The sequence below is a fragment of the Atractosteus spatula genome, chromosome 17 (assembly GCF_055471065.1).
Source record: "Atractosteus spatula isolate fAtrSpa1 chromosome 17, fAtrSpa1.hap1, whole genome shotgun sequence".
Lineage (NCBI taxonomy): Eukaryota > Metazoa > Chordata > Actinopteri > Semionotiformes > Lepisosteidae > Atractosteus > Atractosteus spatula.
This window is the reverse complement of record NC_142722.1, coordinates 10,507,903-10,527,952: the sequence shown is the minus strand read 5'-3', so window position 1 is coordinate 10,527,952 and position 20,050 is coordinate 10,507,903. Positions and strand designations below refer to the sequence as shown.

Genomic DNA, 20,050 nt, shown 5'->3' with positions numbered 1-20,050 from the left:
GGCCACCTTTTGGGAACTGCAATAGAGCAAAGTCTGTAAAAGCTTAATACAATATATGACTGTACAACTCTGTCCATCTTTTCTGCAGGACTCACTTCTTGAGTATGTGAACAAGCAGAAAACTGTCCCCTCTGCCCTTTTCCTCCAGCATTCCTTAATCTCTCAGATGTACAATAACATAAGCAAAGTGATATGCCACTGATATATGATGGAGAAAATATTATCCAATATTGGTGGTATTTTGTGCAGCTGTCTTTGTATTCTGTCTGCACTTGATGAGAAAATAATCATCTCTGCAGCTGACGTCCATATGCAAGCTTACATTCCATATAAACGAAAACACAACGAAATAGTAATTTCCTCAAAGATTTATTTTACAGCAATGTACACCAAGGCTCGGGATTTACAGAAGGATTAGGCTGCATATACAAAAGAAAGAATCTAAGGTCTTTGGCCAATCCTGGGTCTACAGAGCAGTGTTGTGTCCGCGTACGGGACCAGAATTGTTCTGCAGGACAAAGCAAAGACCTCAGCACACTAAGAACAGAACAGAACACAACCATGTCAAAAGTGAACATGTCAGCCATAGCAGAGACGCTGCTGCCTAACAAACCAAAAGGTAACTTTGCTGTGCGTTAAGGCGGCTCAGTTACATACAAATGTAATAGATTCTGTTGCTTAAAAAAATATTTTTCTGCTCACTTGCTGTGGAAAAACAAATCCGTGGGCCGATTCAGCCAAATGATGTTTTCTTTTCTACAGTTATTTCCGTATTAAAAAAAATATTCTTACCAGACAGGACCTTGACTATGGAGATACTACGAAGCTTTTACTGCAGGCAGGACTAATTAGTGTGTACAAAAAAAAACGTATTTTCATAACACAGGGTGGTGATATTCACTTTACAAGATGTTAAGGCATTGTACAAAACCCTGCCATTTTTTCCCCATGTTACTCAGTTCTCTGAAATGCTTGATCTACAAGTAATCGTAAAAACAAAAAAAGTTACACACTATTGCACTTTGGTAAAATGATACTAGATTCTACTGATATTTGGCCTGGGTTCATCATGGATATTTATGGCTTTGTCACATTGCCAGCATTAAATATGTACAAGAAGTCACATTAAAAGGAACCTTTAAAAACTCAGGAGTTACTCCTGAATTAATACTGTTGGAGCTCTAGTGCCTATTAATTACAGCAGACATTACAATAAACTGTGCATTGATATTCCAAGACCTTACAGCTATCATCATTTGAATTCAGTAAATAAAGAAAACTATATTTAATCTGTACAAAAATAGCAGACAAAATTCCTAGCAGGGAATACAGAACATAAATGTGTGCTTGTTACTGTATTACGTTTTGAAAACATCACATATGAATAAAAGGAAATATTAAAAGGCTCCCTGAATGATTATCCTAGCTACCTCTTTACTCACTATCCCTCAAGCTCTGGATCCTTCAGCTCTCCAGCTAGAACAGGCTTCAATCAGTTAAAAAGAAACAAATCCAACATTCTTCTAATTCAAATGAGAAATCGCAAACTGGCTGATTGATAAATGTTTGTACAAATCATCACCACCTCCGACACTGGTGTGGGTGAAACATTAATTGTAATTACATGCAATTCTCAAGTGGATAAAGTGAAGTTCACATGCATGACATTATGCATATACCCTTTTGCCAGCAGTTCTAAATAATTTAGTAAGTAGTGGAAGTTTTGACCAAGGGTTTCTTTTAGATGACTAACTGTTACAAGAGGTTTATAGGAATTGCACAAGCGACACCATCACTAAGTGCAACAGTCCATCAGCCTCCAACAAAGCCCTCTTTAGGCAGTGTGAATGTCCAGCTGCTTCTGCTGTTGTAACTAACGGATGTGTTTAAAAACTGGATGACAGCTGTCTGCCTATGTTTTACAGGTAAGTCAATCTGAAAGCCTCCACTGGGCAACACGCAGCTGCAAAGGGAACTAACGTTTAATGAATGAGAGCTCTGAGTAACTAAAGGGAGCTATGGTAACTGATTAAAATCCTCGGCTTGTTTGGCACTGTGAAACACCACAGTGCACACGCCTTACTTAGTGAATGTCTCTAAAATTACTTTAATGAGTTGTTCGCCTTCTCTCAAGCACGAAGCAGCAGGAATACGATCACAATTTTACTTTCAAAGACAAAAATCTCCGAAAGTGTTGAGAGTTTTGACTGATATACATGTTTCTTTCCCTTCTTTGCAATGCTCAATGTACATACTGTAGTTATTTTACATTAATTGCTGTTATGCCACAAAGCCAGAGATCAAAGGGGACTAATTTCACCCACAATGCAATTTTTCTTTGAGACTGAGTGATAAATGAGTGTTATATATAGCATGACGCACGCGGCTGTTTTAAGGCTCAGCATTGGAGAAGTCAGACTTGACCGTGAGCCTGCTTCTTGTGAAGCATGAAGATTGCAGTTAGAATCACCAGCTCTTTGTAATGATGTGCCCATCCTATGGAATTGGCAACTCTTTCTTGGCATTGCGGCACACAGCAGCTTCACCCGCAGGGGGAGAAAGAGGAAGTGCTGGCTGGCTCCTCGACCTGCCCACCGATATACAGGCGGTTGAGCGCCGACGGGCAGTGAGCGCCACCCCTCGTTCTGTCACAGGGGTCCTTGCAGGCACCCAGGAAGTCACAGGGGTCGCAGTGTCACCGGAAAGCCAGGAGAGCCGGACTAATCCCAATGCTGCTTCCAGGAATGCTGAGCCCATTGTACATCGCTTATAACTGTCACAGGCTGCGGTTTTTGTTTTCTTTTAAAATAAAATCAAAGCCGTTATCTACTGTTTTATTGCAGACAGTTAAATGGAGCAAGTAAAAACGTCAATTAAAATCTGTCAAAAAAAGCATAGTTGCTTCATTCGGTATGCTCATTAGTTCAATACCAGTAACACTGGAAAACAAAAAAAAATTCAGATGCTCACAAGCTTATTTGTAGCTCATTTAGTGGTGCTTCTATTTATGGACCCATCCTTGCCTCAGTCTATACGATTATAAAAGAACAGACACAATCCTTTCAAAAATTGAGAATACAGTTTTGATATCCCTGCATAAAGTGGCGATGGGTTTCACAGCATGATAAAGATTCATGGACAGATGTGCCCCCCTCCTCCCAATGAGTTTTCAAAAGAACATCTAAAATTGTCAGTACCTCTAACTGTAAAAAAAAAACTCTCCCCCCCCCCCCCCCCCCGTTAGGTCTCTCTCTTTGACCTACCACTTCAAAAACCTTCACCCTCTACTCCAGGATCCCACTGGCATCATTCTTTCTTCTTTGTTTTGTCTTTGTTTTTCTGAAACTTTTGATGGACGACTTTGAGAGTTGTGAGGAAGTTTCCCAGGAAGAGGACAAGAAATGTCAGGGCCAGCATGGACACCTAGGAAAAAGAAATAAAATCGCTGCCCTGAGTCATATAAGACGCTGTCAGTGCAGAGGCTGCGGGTCTGAGCGTCTAACCCCAATGTGAGATTGAGCACAGGAAGCAAGCCATTACACAGAGGGCTGCAGGAGCCTGGAACAACCTGAGGAGTCATATTGTTGAAGTTTACATCCTGGCTTTGTTCCTGAAATGGCTGGGAGAGATCTTTAGACAAATCACCCAAGAACAGGGATCTCCAACACTGGTTCTGGAGAGCCTCAATTCAACAGGTTCTGAAGGTCAACATTACAGCACAAATTTCTACAGATGATGGTGCAACTCCATTGTGATCACTTGTTACATTAAAAATAAAAAATAAAAGATCACTTAAGACTTAAGTCTAACTGTCATCTATAAGACTAACTGGACCAGGGCTCTTCAGGACCAGAGTGGGAGAACCCCAACTTAGAAGCACCCCAAAAACACCCAGATGCACAGACTAGCCTCCTCTTGTTTACAAGCTTGATGTTCTTAAAACAGGAACCCAGGCAGGTTTGGTATGAAGATGTTACAAGAACAAAACTGCTTCAGCCAAGAAAAAGAAAAACCCACATACTGTATAAGCAAAACAAGGAGTCATTGTCAGATTAGAACCCGAGTGTGCTGTTAAAGGTGTTGATGCTGTTCAAATAAAAAGACTACACTTACTTGCCATTCCTTGCACTTTTCGTGACTGGACAGACCAAAGAGTGTCACTGCATTATAAAGCTGCCAGAACTGAAGGAGGAAAAAAAATAAAAAAACAATATCAGCCATGCTTAGGGAGATGACCCCAATGTGAAATATTCAATCACTTCTACTGTGATCAGGCCTTAGATCATAGGACACCGCTAGCTCTGCATCACAGCAAAGTCATCGAACTTTTCAGGGTTACAAAACACAACTTTGGAAATACTCCCCTACAGGACTGTGCAACCATTGGCCTATGCCCTGTGTGCCACATAGAGATTATATTTAATGATAAACTGACAGGAGAATTACCACCTTATAACCAGACCTGATCAGAAACAGTGCCTTGTAGAAATATTCAGAACCCTTTGAAAGTTGTAAAATCTTTCATATTACAAATAATACCCATATTTATTTCCCCTTTATGTTTTGACACGCTTTAAGATATCTGCTGACAAGAAAATAATTTTGTCTTTGAAAAATGTTTTTGAGCATGAGAGTATTCAATAAGAATAAATAAGAATACTGATAGGAAAAAAGATGTGCAAGTAATTTTTGCAGTCCATCAACATTTGACAACTAAAGGGTCTGAACATTTTTGCTAGGCACTGTATAAGAAGCTAAGGAAGGCTGGAGCAGATATTCAGATTCGAGACCTCTAGAGAAAACTGTTTGGATTGAGCAGTAGGTGGTGCTCTTCTCTGTAGAGCACATTTTGCAATCCAATGTAACAGTATGATGACACCAGGAACATCCTTAGGATAAAAATGTAAAGTGCCAACTACTTTGTCATTACTGTCACACAAGTCCACAAGATGCACTGGCACTGTCCACAAGATGTACAACCTGGCCTCCCTGCAGCAACCCCTTATTTCTGCTGGTGCAGTGGTGGGTGAAGTGTCTCCCCCAGCCCCCGACACGACAAGTTGACTTACGTGGCCGAAGAAGAGGAAAGGGAGAAGAAAGGTGAGCCCCCTCCACATCCACGACTGAAAGCCCTCTGGAAAATACACGCAGGTATGAGAAGAAATGTTGTGCCCCGTGAACATCTTCTAAGAACTACACCATAAAATACATCTCCCAGAGCAAGCACAAACCCATCTTAAGTCACTTCCACCTCAAACCCCCTACAGTGTAAGAGGCATATCAGACAAGCAAACTCTCCGAGCCTGTAGCTGCAGAAGGGTGCAGTTAGGACTCTGGGCCTTGAACTGGGAAGTTGTGGGTTCAGATCTCTGGGGGAACTCTGCTGTGTTAAAGCATTGAGACCCTCATTTTGCTTCAGTAAATAGCCCAGCTGTATAAATGGGTACAAACATAAGTTACTTTTGATAAATGCATCAGCCTAATAAACTCTTAACTTAGGGATTTAGGTATTGTTTTTTCTTCTTAATGCTGAATTGTGGAAAATACTTATGTAAGGATTAAGCTTCAGTGTCCGTTCAGGATAGATACGACTGCCCCGCAAAGAGGAAATTTTAAAACAACCTAAATGAAAGCAGATGCACGTTTTGTATCCTTGTACAGACGATTTCATAAATAAAACATGGAAAAATAAGATTGTATCTCAAACCAAACCCTTCTAAAAAAAACTTTGGGTAGAGTCACAGCACCTGATTAGATCTAAACATGCTCATATAAATGACACAAAGAAGGATGACTGATAATTCAGGTCTATGGAACCACCACCTGCACTGTGGAACCATGAGTAGAATCAGTCTCCTGTCCTTGCAACTTGATCTGTTTACTACAATCAAACTAACAGCTTCGCTTTAGCGAGCCTTTGCCGATGATGAATACAGACCCACCGCAGTTCTTTGTCCATTAATATTGAATGCGTGTGTAGTACGCTTGAAAACAGAAACCTAGGAGGAGGAACAGCATGCGTGTGTCCTACTGCCTAGCAGTTGTAATTAATTTATAACTTCTTATCACTGACGTTTACCCCAACTTGGCAAGCCTATTTGTCTGATCAGAGCTCAGTAATAAATAAATACGAAACTAACACTACAGGGATGGTCCAGCATTTTAGCCCATTTATATATTTATGACTCCATGATTCAAACCGCCCAAACCGAAGGGTGAGGGAGTCTGTCTGATGAGGGCCTTACCCACGGTGAGGTCAAGATGGTTTCTCTCTCCTAAAGCCCGTAGCCTGTACAGGCAGCCACTTTGGTAGTAATACTGCAGAAACTGTACAAAACCTGTGAAAGAGACGAGGGGCGAGCGTGCAGAAAGGCAAAAAAAAAAAAGAAGGAAAATGGCTTAACAGCACATCTTGAAGTTGTCGGTACAATGCAAACGAACTTGTTATGATAAACACTTGTGTTGAGTTGTGCAGGGAGGGACTTACTTTGATAAACTGAGAATGCCAGAAACTGGTTTCGAAACATCTGATACATCAATCCGTCTGGCCTTTGGAGATACGAGAAAGCAATCAATTGCTGGGTTGCTTTTAACCATTGGGTTTAATCTGCAACACGTTAACTTAAATACAATGTACAAGTATTTGTTTTCTAGGGGGTTTCATTGGGAATTTACTGCTCAGATACAAATTTCTGATGCATTTTAAAGCCAAAATAATACACGACCACATACAAAGTAATAAAACAAGGGTTTGTTTCATAGAGAATCTGTTGCAGGCAGCCATCACTTACCATGTTAACATAACCCCAGACAGAAATGTGGAAACATAGTGGTGGGAAACCCACCAGCCTTTTATTCTAGACAAAAGAAGAGGATCAGTCAAGAGACCATTACATTTCAAGAGCAGAAATGGATTCAAACACTGTAACTGCAGCAAACCTATTATGCTTAAAAATGGACTGTTCAAAACAGGTATCTGTCTAGCAGCAGGATCTTAATGTTAGTAAACATTATGTGGTACAACTGAAAGGACAACTAGAGTCCACTGAGTACACTCAGAAGGCAATCATTCACAGCATGTGGAACAGAAAAGCTCTTCTTGAAGTGATTAGTGTGTAGCAATAACCTGCAGTCACCACAGAATTTCAGGGATTCCCAAACTACGAACGAGCCCATGTCAAAATAACTGGAACTTGCATCCACATGGATCTAATTGTTTAAAAACGCTAAATTTTCAACCAGTTTTAACTTTTGGGATTTGACTGTGAGACTATCGCACCGGTGTTGACCCTCTCCACAAGGTGAAATGATGCCGTTTTGCACATTACACTGCCCCACGAGCGGTCTGCATTACCTTGACCCGTTACAGATGAGAATGCTTTCCCTTATTGTCAACGTGCAGTAATACCAAACCAGCAGAAAGTTAAAGATCTCATCGGTCACCCTGAAAACAAAGAAAAACAAAATGCTGTTTATATATAAAGACGCTTGAACAACACTCACTAGTCAAGGTGTTTAAGGTGCCTCCATCAAATGCACTGCATGCACTGGGCCTCTTTGCAAACAGCAAAGCACTGCTTGAGCAGGATGTGGAGTGTTATTCCACAGAGCTTTGAAATATTCACTGCCCAGTCTCGCCTCATTCTTCTAGCAGGATTCCCTTCTTCTCAGGTTGTGATAAAGACAACACTGTGTGAGACTGAAGTGCACATTACACTACTTTCATATGTTTTCGATAGCTCTAAGGACTGTTCTGTGCATTCTGTACATCTGACCGGGGGTTCCTAAAATCTAGAATAGGTCACATGATGAAACATCTATATAATAAGCAGAAGCCATTAGAAAAAATCTGGTTTTGGCACAGTGGGAAATGGTTTTCTCCGTGTCAGCACTGTGTGCAAAGTATCAACCACTTAAATACAATATAACAACACATCAGCATATTACTAAGGATATCTGCAACATCAGGAGCATGATTATACTATTACTCAATCTCTGCCCTTGTGAAATATCACAAGAAATGTATGATAAGAGTTTCAGGATTTTCTTCTCTTATCAAAATTCTCATTTCAAGAGGTTACTGATTGATTTTTAAACTGCAACATCAGCAGGTGGACACTTTCGTAAATCCCTGGTGCTTCTTTCTTTCTACAGTCCCTTAAGATGGTGTGAAAGATTGGTGTGTGAAATAAATACAGAATAATTTAGTACCAGAGAACTTACCTGCAGGGGAGAATTTTACTTTCAATTTGTTTGCACTCTGAAAAAAGAACTTTGCTTTGTTATACGTGTTTCTACGTCCCTCTGGCATCAACTTGAATTTATTAAAAGGGGGGGAAAAAAACAACAATTGAAGAATAAAAACCATACAATAACACAAAACTGAGGTGGGACGTGTTCTTCCAGGTGCTTTCATGCTGCAAACACACCGTTTCTTTGGGAAAATTGTAGAGAACTCACCGGTAATTAAGCAGGAATCTACATGTTATGGCTCCCAGCAACAGGATTATTGTCATGTATAACTTGAACTTTTCATACTCATCTTTGTATGCAAATCTGCCAGGTGAAAAAAAAACAATATGAAAATGACTGCATTGCAGTTGAATGCACAAATTATAAGTGTATTTCATGAAGTTACTTTGTCTATGTTGCAATTTTTGCCCACACAGAAAAGACCCACATCTGACATCTGTAACAAAGGTACAAATCAATGAAAACTGTTTTAGCATTCCTGAAAACCAATTGTTTTCAGCTGAATTGTTTTTCAATTACTACCACAAAATAAAAAAGAACTTACTTTGCCTGATTGCTGAGCAGAGTTACATTCACATTTCCCAGGACCAAATTTAAATATAACCTGAAACACAACCCAACAATAAACATCAATCACCCAGGCAAAGAAAGAAACGCTCAGGATTGGGAGTCACACTATACAACTAAGTATATATAGAGGACATACTGGTATTTTAAAAGATCTTAGTGGCTGATAGGTCATGGGTTTGATGGGTTTATTCTTCTTTGCCAAAACCTGATGTCAGAGACATTTTCAGCATGGATATGCAAGAAAGCTGACATTTTTAATGAGACCGCACAAATGAAAAAGTTGTCTTTAAACAAGGTTTCTTGGAAAACTTCTAACAAACATGGGCTAAATGACTATCTCTCATTTGTACCTGTTCTTATGTTTTAGCATCGCGACTTGTCTTAAACAAAATTTCATTTCGCTAGCTACTACAACTTTCTACATATTCAACAGTAACATTTTGCAGTTATGATCAATCCTTCATAACTGTACTACCAACTTCCCATTTAAGCATAATGCTCTGATCACAGCTACCTGTATGCACTCCACCCTCTGGGCACAACTCAGCTTGTACCTTTCATCACTCTGGTTAACAAGGGAAACATGGATGGTATCACCATGAACTGAGCCACAGGCAAGACAACACTTACCCATTTTTCTTTGGCAAATAGGCTTCCATATCAAAGAAGACATTCTGCTTGTCTTTGATCTGGGTTTGGATCTCTGCTATCTGTACTATCTCTTTTGGATTACTTGACTGTGTACACCTGAAAAGTAACATTAAACAATGCATTAATTGAAGTGTTTTGAGTACTTGGTAGCCCGTACTATTGGTCCTAAGTAGCTAATAAGGTTGGGCCTGGTCAGTAGTGGAGTGGGAGAGCTCTAAGGAAGACCAGTTGCTGCTGGAAGTGGTGATGGGAGAGAGGTAGGTGGCACTCCTCCCTCTGGAACAGAACTTCAATACCAGTTGTGCTGTATGTTGAGGGAGGCAGGTGTTCCATAGTAGGTACTGTACCATCCTTCAGATGGGGTGTTAAACCCAAGCTCCCGTATCACTGTTCATAAGAGTATGAGTGTTAACCCATGTGTGCTGGCTAAATTCCACTTGGGATGCACACAGTCTTGCCCATCTGAAGTTTACCCTTAATTCAACTGGTGAAGTAACCTGAGCAGCTGTGTAGTGAGGCTATTGGAGCACAACGGCTGTTGTGCATCACCCAGGAGGGGTTGGCCAGTGAAGTAGGTCGCCTCCTATGGATGAAGCACTTTGCAGTCCTTTGGGTTAAAAAAAGCGATGGAAATGCAAATAATAAACCTCATTACTACTTTCAAACAGCACTTAGATGTGTTTGTTTCAGTGACTGATTTCAGAAATAACCCTTTTTATGCTCCACGAGAGAGGGTTGTCAGATTTAACAGGCACGTATTGTACTTCACTGACGGAAGAACGTCTCTGGAGCTCCAGCACTTTGGAATCGCTTCAAATAATTTAATCAGGAATGCTGTACACAAACTTGGATTGTGCAATGTATCGTGCCTGTTAAAGAATCTCTCCGGCCGCTGTTATGCGCAGGCATGCTTACCTGTGTAGACTGTACTTCAGATCATTCAGGCTCTTCCTCTGTTTGGTGATGGAATTGCTACATATCATCTGAATGTTGGTGAGTTCATCAAGTTTCTGTCTATATACTTTGTGCGTTTCCTGGAAAACACAACCAATATTCAGAGGTGCACCGGCTAATTTACATCAAAAACATATATACTGTAAGTTGCTCTGATGTATTGCATCCTCACCCTTGTGGTTTCGACATCAAGATAAAACTTGTGCATGCTTCAAGCCAAGATGATAAATCAATGATGCAGACTGAAGTAACTTCTCAAAACAAAATGACAAATCGTTTCCTTAATTAAAAATGATTCAGGTCATTCTGTTCTCACAAAGGAAAATGTAACTTATTACAAAGCCTGGGAAAAACGTTAAAACCATTCCCAGAGTTCACATATACTGTGTAGAACAGAAGAACTTTGCAAACCAATCAAGCGTGTTCATATCTGATTATTACACAATGCTGTATTGATGGAGTCAGCTCATCTCAATAAATATTTCACTAGGGCAATGCAATTTCAGGTCTGCTGGAAGGATACTGTTTAATGAGATTAAAATTAGATAATACCTTTGTGGCTGAAGCTGCAGGCTATAAAATTGTTTACTATATATTAAAACCAGTTACATGTTTTTATTGAAATTAAAAAGCACTATTTTTCTACATAGGACATGATGCATGCAACCTGTAGCATTTGTGCAAAAAAAACGTATTTCAGAAGAATGACTTTAAAACAGAAACCTCTGCATTAAACAGTTCTGCGGGGACAAGTACAGACTGGTGGGATCAAATTCTCTCAGAGCATTTGTAATGAAGCCATTTCTAGCTCCAACAGCTTTGCCTCTCTCAACTTGTCCTCAAACAAAACGAAAACCACACGTGAACAGGCACGTTAAGGAATCAAATGTACACTATTTATATCAAGAAAGAGGACCAAAAGAAGTCTGATCAAACGCCTTCTTCTTGTAATTAAAAACTAACTTTGCAGGTAAGAGTTTAACTTGTGTTAGGCTTTGTTTAAACTCCTATATTGATTTGTTCATGCACTGTTGACAGAAAAATGCCCAAAATATTCTGCCGAGTTGTCCTTGGCACTTAAACACTCCACCTACTTTATTAAGAACAAATGAAAGCTCAACTATTGAGAGGATCCTATGAACAACAGGTTATTAGTTACAATTTCACCCCATTGTGACTGTCTGCAAAACGACCACGCACACTCACAAAGATTTCAACAGCGGTAAGAACAACAGCCTCTTACGGAAAACCGGCAGCGTATCAATAACTGTACTTGAAGTTAAATTCCTCACACAGGATCTTCCACGTCCCCTCGCCTGGCCATAAGCTTACGACTAGCGCCGCACACAGTCGGAAAGAGTAAGGGAACAAAAGACAGCGCAAGCCGACATGACTCCTGAAATCGACCCGCTATCTACAAGGGCAGCACAACCCATGCACTCCAGCCAGCGGTGCATATACATTAACACCGATATAGCAGAAGGCGCATGGCTTGATTAAGTTGTGTCTGACAGTAACTGAGGTGGGCAACAGTCCCGTAGCTCTTTTGGCGAATCCCCCACCTGCAGCTGCTGAAATTCCTGCTCGATTTCTTCCCATTCTGCCAGGCACCGCTGCAGTGACATTGTAGCAAAGCCTCCTCACTCGCTCGCTCTCCCTCCGACCACACACCGCCGCCGCCACAGCTGCCCAGCACTCGGCTATCCCAGAGCCACCTCGCCGCCTCCCAGTGCGCAGGCGCACCGCGGCGCCGTTCGTCGTGACGTCAGGGACACGAACCTCATCGGCGCAGGGACATGACGAGCTATCGCTGCTGTGGCAATCTACGTTTCTGGTCAAAAAATTGTGCAAAAAATGTGGGATTTGGCGAATCCTAAGCTCTGCTCACTTCCACTCCTCCCGAGCGGTGCAATTACGCGAAGGTTAAGCAACGAATAATTAAAAAAACAAACAAATTTCAAGTAACTCCCCGCCTAATTAGACAGTTACAGAACGATTTGCAACTGGATACATGTAAAGCACGTGATTTGTTTTCCATTAAAGCTACATGGTATATGCTTTGTGACCGAAAGGATAGTTTTAAAACCGGTATTTGTATCGGCTGTTAGTTGAACACGCATTTTTCACGAATGAAGGGAATGCACTCGTTGTTGAAGCCGACAATAGGACTAGCACCATTATTCGTACGTTTCAGAGTGTGAAAAAGCCTACAGTAATTGCTTTTATAGAAACGTAAACTTCGAGTATGCATTACTTATTAAATGCACCTAAAGTTGACAATTCTGCTAAAATTAGACAATTCGAAAGGATGTATCTGGGTAATACGACTTGTTTGATCTTTACAGATATTTCATTTAAGATATGTCTTTGTAAATATAACATTTCTTCCACTCGGTGGCAGTGCTACGACATTATGGATGCATTGAGATTGCAGCTACAGTATAATAACCGGGTATGACAATATGTCATTTTATTGTTATAATTACCACTTCTAAGAACACTGCCAATTAAAACATTTAAATATTGCAAGTATTAAAATAAGCGGCCAATGTAAGAAGGTGCATTGGAGCCTGTATACCCCGCGTTTATTGTTAACCAATAATTACTTTGTGGAAGCTACTACTAAACCGATCAAACCACCATCAGTGCTGAAATTATTTAGATTAATTTCATTAAATCTGGTGTCTAATTCCAAGGGCTTATAAAACAACGCACATATTACAATAAAATAATATGTAGTAGTAAATTGCTAAATATAAGCAATTTTTAAATTGCTGAAATAAATATGCATACTTGACAAAATTAAATATAACTTAATTTTTAACAAGTAGTTAATACCTGGAATTTTCAGGTAAAGTTTTCACGTAATTTCTTTTGGTTACCGGAGCACTTTGCGATCTACAGCTCGTAATAGAGACGTCAGTCACTTTTGCTGTTGGAGATCATGTTCACCACAGGAAATAAAGCGTTTAGAGACGACAGATCAGGAAAGTGCTTAATTTAACTGAGCCGTATGTACTGCTACAGTCCTGGCTGTACTTTACTGTGCTGCGCATTTTTAAAAATTTGCGTTTTGGAGTGTGTTGTGTGTTTTTAAGCGCGTACTAATAAAACATTCTTCCATTCTTTTGAGTAAAGTGCATGTGTTGTTTTTACTACACGAAATCCGCTGTCGTAATTTTAGATTTACAAGCACACAAACAGTACTAATATAAATAGAATAGGAACAACGCCTGTTATAGAATATAATACGTTATATTATAGGCCAAAGTGTCAGATCACTAATTGTTTCTAACAGTTATCGTTATTACATTATTTTTTTGAATGCTGGTGTTCAGTGTCTTTATAAGACATTATTTTGTATTTTTGAAATTGACAAAATTATTATAACTTAAAATATTTAATCAACAAAGTAAAATGTACACCACGAAGAGTGTGTTAATTGCTTCTATTATTCTGTGGCAGAATGTTTTTATACACGAAATATTAAATTGTGAGAGACAGGAAGACGTCTGGGTTTGTTGCTATGGTTACGGATCACGCTGTTGAGTGGTGCCTGCTGTGTGTTTGGACAGCGCAGGCAGGAGCTCTGTTCTTCCTAATATTTCCTTGTTTTTTGCAAATTGGTGAATTTAATCAAGACGGATTAAAGAAAGTCGCTCACCTCTTCAAGGTATTTCCATTCCTTATCCCAAGTTTAACTTTCAACGCAGTTGAGGCAGAAGGGGCCGGGTTTATTTGAATAGTAAATGTATCCTATCATATCTATGTAATGTCGCGTTAGTCAGAATTATGATTAAATAAAAACACCTGGTCTTTATCTGCATTGTGCACAACTTATTACATGCTGCAAATAACACATATCTCACTTTTTAGCGTAATTATTTTACATGAATGACTTTAAATACTAAACGAATGCTCCGGATTCCACATGTAATTAAAGACGGGCATCCTCCAGTCGCTGTAAAAAATGCTTCTGGGCGATGGCTCAACCCAGATTGTACAGATATGTTGTTGGTATTCCTTCTCCTAACATCACTTAGAAGCCGTTTCCGTCACAGCGGAGCAGACATGCCCCATTTTAAAAAGCCCCGGAGAGCACAGCCTCTCGTCAAGGAATGGGACGAAAAGGCGCAGAAATGTGGATTGAGACACAGCGTCTATTCGGTCAACGGTGATCAATACACCGGCGAGTGGCTGGACAACATGAAACACGGTAAAGTCGCCCAAGTGCCTCTCAAGTGACAGCAGTTCCCTGCCAATTCCGGATTTAGATCAATGTATAAAGGTTGCGAAACAAAACCCCAAAAGGGCCCTGTATATAATGAAATGATGCAGTTACTGAACCAGGAGTTTAGCGGTGCTAAGAGGGTTTTCCAGCGGTTCATTTGTTTGCGGGATGGACATCGAGTAGTCAGAAGAGTAAGCCCCCTTCTACAGAGATCTGAATTGGTGTAATGTTGACTGGTGTTTGAACCGAAAGAAGAATCAGAATCTATTTTATGACATTTTGTTTTTCTGATTAAAATATGAATCATGGTATGCCAAAGAAGAATGACCAGAATTTGCAGAGTTATTCGATGCGCTGCACCTACACTGTTTTGCAGGCACAACCTGAAAAATCTGGCCTTTCAAAATGAGATAGTGGTGGAGGTGGGGGGCAGTTAAAAATTATTTGGTACTTTTAAAATGATATATATAAAAATGTTAGCCCCGAGAGTGGTAGTGAGACATTCTTTGTGAGACAAGGGACTGTAATATCCAGCACACAGTAAGGAGGACCTACCCCAGGATGGTCAAATGAGCTGAGCTGTTTTTGTTGTCGGAATTAGGAAAGGGCACACAGGTGTGGAAGAAGACTGGAGCCATTTACGACGGGGACTGGAAACGTGGCAAGCGCAGTGGCCATGGGACTCTGAGCGTGCCCCATCCCGGCACTGGGGAGTATGTCAAGGTCTATTCGGGATCATGGAAGAACGACAAGAAAGAGGCGAGTACCAGAAGCAGCACAGGAGGGCTGGGCTTGGGTTCGGGAGGTGGTACAAGCTGAATGTGTCTCGCTAGGTGCAATAGTATTCGTGCACAGATCATGGTGTTGCTACGGCGTGGCGAGGAAGTAGAGAAGGCCGCGTCTTGCTTTCAGTGCTTAGCTGGACTGACAGGGTACTGATGAGCAGAGTGGGTTTCACAGAGATGGAGATGTATTTGGACATGATTCAGGCTGACAGGCCTTCTGGGAAGCTGGCTTGTGAGCAACAAGGACTTCCCTGCTCTGCAGGTTGTCAGTGTACTCTACGCACACCCCTTCGCTCAATGACAGAGCACTGGATCAATGGGTTTCAATATCATGCACTGATGAAATAATTGACCCTTAGTCAGAGGCAGGAGGTTGGGACACTTGGCCCAAGCGAGTCCTCACAGCCCCGGGAGGTGTCTGACTCCTTGTGGGAAGGAGCACAGTTTCTGAGACCAAGGGCTGTGAACTCTGGCTCGCCCATGCATAGACGGGTGTATTTTGTGAAATGTAGGCACCATGCTGCAAAGTTCAGGTTGATGTCATCTGCCTTCAGTTTCTGTTATGGCAGTGATGGTGTGATTAGATATCTGCACGGACTGTGTTACGACCCCAGTAGTCTAGGGGTAAAGGGGTGTAACATTCAGGACGGGTTTGGCTGAAGGTGGGTTTCTGGTGAGGGACTTAGGAAGCAGGACAACACAGTTTCGGTGCAAAAGTTATTTATTATTTACAAAAAAGAGTGAATAAGTGACTGGTACATATTTACAGGACACAAAGAACACACAGGGAAAAGAAACTTGAGCAGTGCTAAAGAAAATAAAATGAAAGAAACAAAACGGCCCTAGCTAATACAGTGACGGTGAGATCTGACCTAACTAACCAAAACAAAGACTCGAAACAGAAGGTCTTCGACGTCTTCACACGCCCTAACTTCCCTACACTGACTAACCAGAACCAAGATACAGAAGTGGCACATGCCCCTAACCTAGTTTGTCTAGACAGAAAACAACTCTACAAGTGAAATGTATACCCGAAGCCCTTACCTATTACCATTCCCCCAAGTGTACAAAAGGTTCATAGTTAAACACAAACAACACGAGTGAGCAAAATTGCACAATGGCGGAAAAAGGGTAATACACGAATATACGATACAAAAGCAAGGAATGGGGTACAATGAGAACGAGTAAGGTAAAAAGGAAAGTAACAAGTATGGGCAAACTAATAACAAAACACAGGTAATCAGAACTAATCAAACAAGCCAACAAACAAACACGAACACTAGTGAGCAAATACTATGAGAAGTTGAGCCGCAGCTAACCGAAGTCGAGCAAAAGCTGATGGAGTCGAGACTTCTTCGGGTATATAAACTGTTAATCTTGGGTTCTGATTGGCCGGGAGTAGATTGGTGATGACATCACAAATGTAGCGATGGTGTAATGATGGACCAATAGGGGGTACCTGAATACAGGAAGTGGGGAAAAAAACCAAAACACACAGACATGCACGGGGACATAACAGACTGTAAAGGGCCTTTCAGTGTTTTCCCTGCATTCCCACAAAATACAAGCCATTTTGCAAAGCATGATTTGGAATTCCACATTGAAAAATAGAAAGAAGAAACACATCGTTTCGACTGTTGAGCCTCCTTCAGGTATATTTATGTTTGCAGTTTTCTGACAGGTTATTCTGCGTGTGTTCTTCAGGGATTTGGGACTTACTTTTACAATGATTCCTCCTGCTACGAGGGAGAGTGGCTCAGAGACCAGAGGAGTGGTTGGGGCAGAATGTACTATGCGAATGGAGATATATATGAGGGGGAGTGGCTGGAGGACCAGCACGATGGACAAGGAATGCTGAGACTTGGTAAGGCTTGATGATCACATGTTCTGCAACTGTTGAGGTGTCTCTGTAAGCAGCACAGCAGCAGGGTGATGCCATCCACGATGGTTGTATATTCTTCTCAGATTCAGGTTATTCATTGTCTCTGTGGTCCAGTAAGTGTATATTACATTTGCAGATTAACATGTTGTCCATGTTTGGTGAACATAGTCAAGAAAACGAGCGGCGGGATTAGCTTTTACCAAAACAAAAACTGACAGGTGGGTTTGTCGTTGCATAATTGTCCAAGAAATCAGTCTTGGCTTTCTGGTAGAAAATTGGGGATATATTGGCTGGGTGATTTTATCTGTTTGGGGTACTTGGGCTCGATTCCTGGGTTAGATTCCTAGCCAGAGCACCTTTAAGTATGGAATCAGCATGATCCCTCCAATGTTTCCACAAGCTTTCTGTGGTTACTCCCAATTTCTGCTGCAACTTGCCAAGCCTTTGCTGTGCCAGAAGGAAAGTGCTGGGCAAATCTACCACAATCTACCACGCGCTGTCAGGAGTGACTCGGTATACCTTCTGCCCCGTGCTCTGATTTGAGTATGGGTTTCTACAACAAGAGCTTGCTAACAGAGATTCAGGTTCTGCCAGCTACAGTAGGTGAGGGCCTTCCTGTAAAACGTTGGAAACACTTGATTTTTCTTCCTCTTAGCAAACGAGAACAGGTATGAAGGCAGCTGGAAGACTGGGAAGAAGCATGGGCCTGGGAAGTTCTTCTACCTGGACAAGGGCCAGCTCTACGAAGGGGTGTGGGTAGAGGACGTTGCCAAGTGTGGAACCGTTGTCGATTTCGGGAGAGAAGGAGCCCCGGCCCCAACTGTCTACCCAATTCCAGAGGTAGGGATAGCTAATACTCACTGCCTGAAGGGGAAAAAAGAAGTGCCAGCACCCCCCTGCCCAGTTTGAAAAGAAAACCTTAATGTTGGTAAAACAAAATTATGGCAACAGGCCTGTTTATTAGTTTATTTTTACGCCTGGGAAAAATGACACAGCTGAGAAGCTCTGTCTTTAGGACTATAAGGATGGAACTTTGCCTCACTTCATTGCGGATTTATCCTTATGAACTAGGGAAAAGCTGATCCCTGTATTCAATCAGAGAAGGCCTCAAAGTTGCTGTGGGAACATTAAAATAATTGGACAGGAAACTCTATCAATACATGGTTTATGTATTATCTATATTATTGTAAAGCATTAGAAAGTATACCTGTACTATAGTAATTCGTTGAACAGAGTATAACCAGGTGTGTGTCGAATCCAACATGGTTAAAACACTAAACTAGAAAACCTTTTAAACTATAAAGGCCCTTCATTTGGTGAGAAGAAAGATTTTGCAGCACTGTACACGTTGTTGTATTGTTTGATTTAAAAAATAAATGGAAAGTTAGTGAACACAGGTTCAAAAATGAATTGGCATTAATCCATTTAGATGTTTTTTCTAGGATGGCAGAGGGGTCTGTTTATTCAGAAAGTTATGAGCGAAATTAGCAGAAAGCAGAAAGAAACACTTCAACCACATTTATAAATTCAGATTATCCTTCCTACATTCTATATGGACCACTTATTAATGTGAAGTTACATTTTTCTGCCTGGTCAGTGTTTGTGCATGTTTATTTTAAGCCACTTACCACTGCTTCAGTGTTTGTCACTCCCCCTATTTTTTCATCATCTACAAATGCAGTTTGGACACTACACCAGAATCTAAACCAATGATATACTGTAGATAACTAGAGGCAACATGCCTTAAATCATCAATGCTTTCATCTGTCCAATTTAATGTTGTATGCCTTAAGAAGACAGCTATTTTCCAATTCATTAACCAGTTTTCATGCGCAGCCTTGGATGCTAGATGTTCATTTGACAGCCATTTTGGGGGTCCTTATGAAAAGCATTCTGGGAAACCATTACATTGTGTCAGATGCTTTAGTGGTGTCATTGTTCTTGTGTTCAAATAATTTTAGTATATTAAACAAAAACCATTCTCCTAAATCCATGTTGGTCGTCTCTTAAAATGTCATTGTTTTGTAAATATAAAACTAGACAACTTTATCCCATTTTTATGTTCATGCATTTTGAACAGAAATCTCGTTTCATGACTTTATAGCATACAGAATCATTTTCTTTCTTTATGTAATGTAGGGTCTCCTATAGTAGTATGCTGCTTCTTTTCATGATGGTGCCATTTTCTTTTATTCAAGGTACATCTGGCAGACCCAGCTGCGGTTTTAAAAGAAGCCCTATCACAGCTTCCAGTCGAACAGGAGTAAATTCAGATTTAACCAGGATGGCAGAGACAAAGAGAAAACAAGGGGGAAACAGGCCCTCTCTCACACCAGGCTGCATTGGCAGCTCTTTGCAAGCATAACCCGATTCATTGCACCCAGTAAAGGTGGTACCAGATAACAGGGTCATTATCTGCAATCAGTGGAAATGCATCATCCTTCTCTTATAGGCTGAAGGCCACAGAACATATAATATTCTAGTATGCAAATACAAGTTTTGCAAAATAGGCTTAGAGGTTTCTGGGATCTTACCATTGTAATCATGTTGTATCCTTAAGTGTTTTTTAGGGGTTTTGTTTTTCTTCTGCATGATTTGTACATAGCCTCATCCCATAAGATTAAAACCTTTTCTTGTAAAGAATATTAAACTTTATAATTTCTTTCCCTTTGACCTTACCAAAAAGTGCCTCCATCAAATTCTGAAGCAGGATGTTGATCAAAT

At 40.8% G+C, this 20,050-nt stretch overlaps 2 protein-coding genes across 3 annotated transcripts; one reads left to right on the top strand and one right to left on the bottom strand.

The window, feature by feature from the left end:
- Positions 1-353: 353 nt before the first annotated feature.
- On the bottom strand, positions 354-12,164 carry tmem120b (transmembrane protein 120B). Of its 2 annotated transcripts, XM_088935970.1 has the most exons (13): positions 11,991-12,164; positions 10,390-10,508; positions 9,454-9,570; positions 8,798-8,857; positions 8,461-8,556; positions 7,355-7,444; positions 6,792-6,857; positions 6,488-6,549; positions 6,246-6,338; positions 5,070-5,134; positions 4,114-4,182; positions 3,264-3,423; positions 2,729-2,799 (listed from the first exon to the last, which is right to left on the bottom strand). In XM_088935970.1, exons 1-12 carry the CDS (start codon positions 12,051-12,053, stop codon positions 3,307-3,309), a joined length of 1,017 nt encoding a protein of 338 aa, XP_088792096.1. In that variant the 5' UTR covers positions 12,054-12,164; the 3' UTR covers positions 2,729-2,799; positions 3,264-3,306. The 2 variants fall into 2 exon arrangements, with proteins under 2 accessions (XP_088792095.1, XP_088792096.1); XM_088935969.1 differs by having other exon boundaries at positions 354-3,423.
- Positions 12,165-14,472: 2,308 nt separating this feature from the next.
- Positions 14,473-19,969, top strand: morn3 (MORN repeat containing 3). Its single transcript, XM_088935622.1, has 5 exons — positions 14,473-14,644; positions 15,261-15,418; positions 17,149-17,308; positions 17,982-18,166; positions 19,525-19,969. The coding sequence occupies exons 1-5, from the start codon at positions 14,500-14,502 to the stop codon at positions 19,591-19,593; spliced, it is 717 nt and encodes a 238-aa protein (XP_088791748.1). The 5' UTR covers positions 14,473-14,499; the 3' UTR covers positions 19,594-19,969.
- Positions 19,970-20,050: the final 81 nt, after the last annotated feature.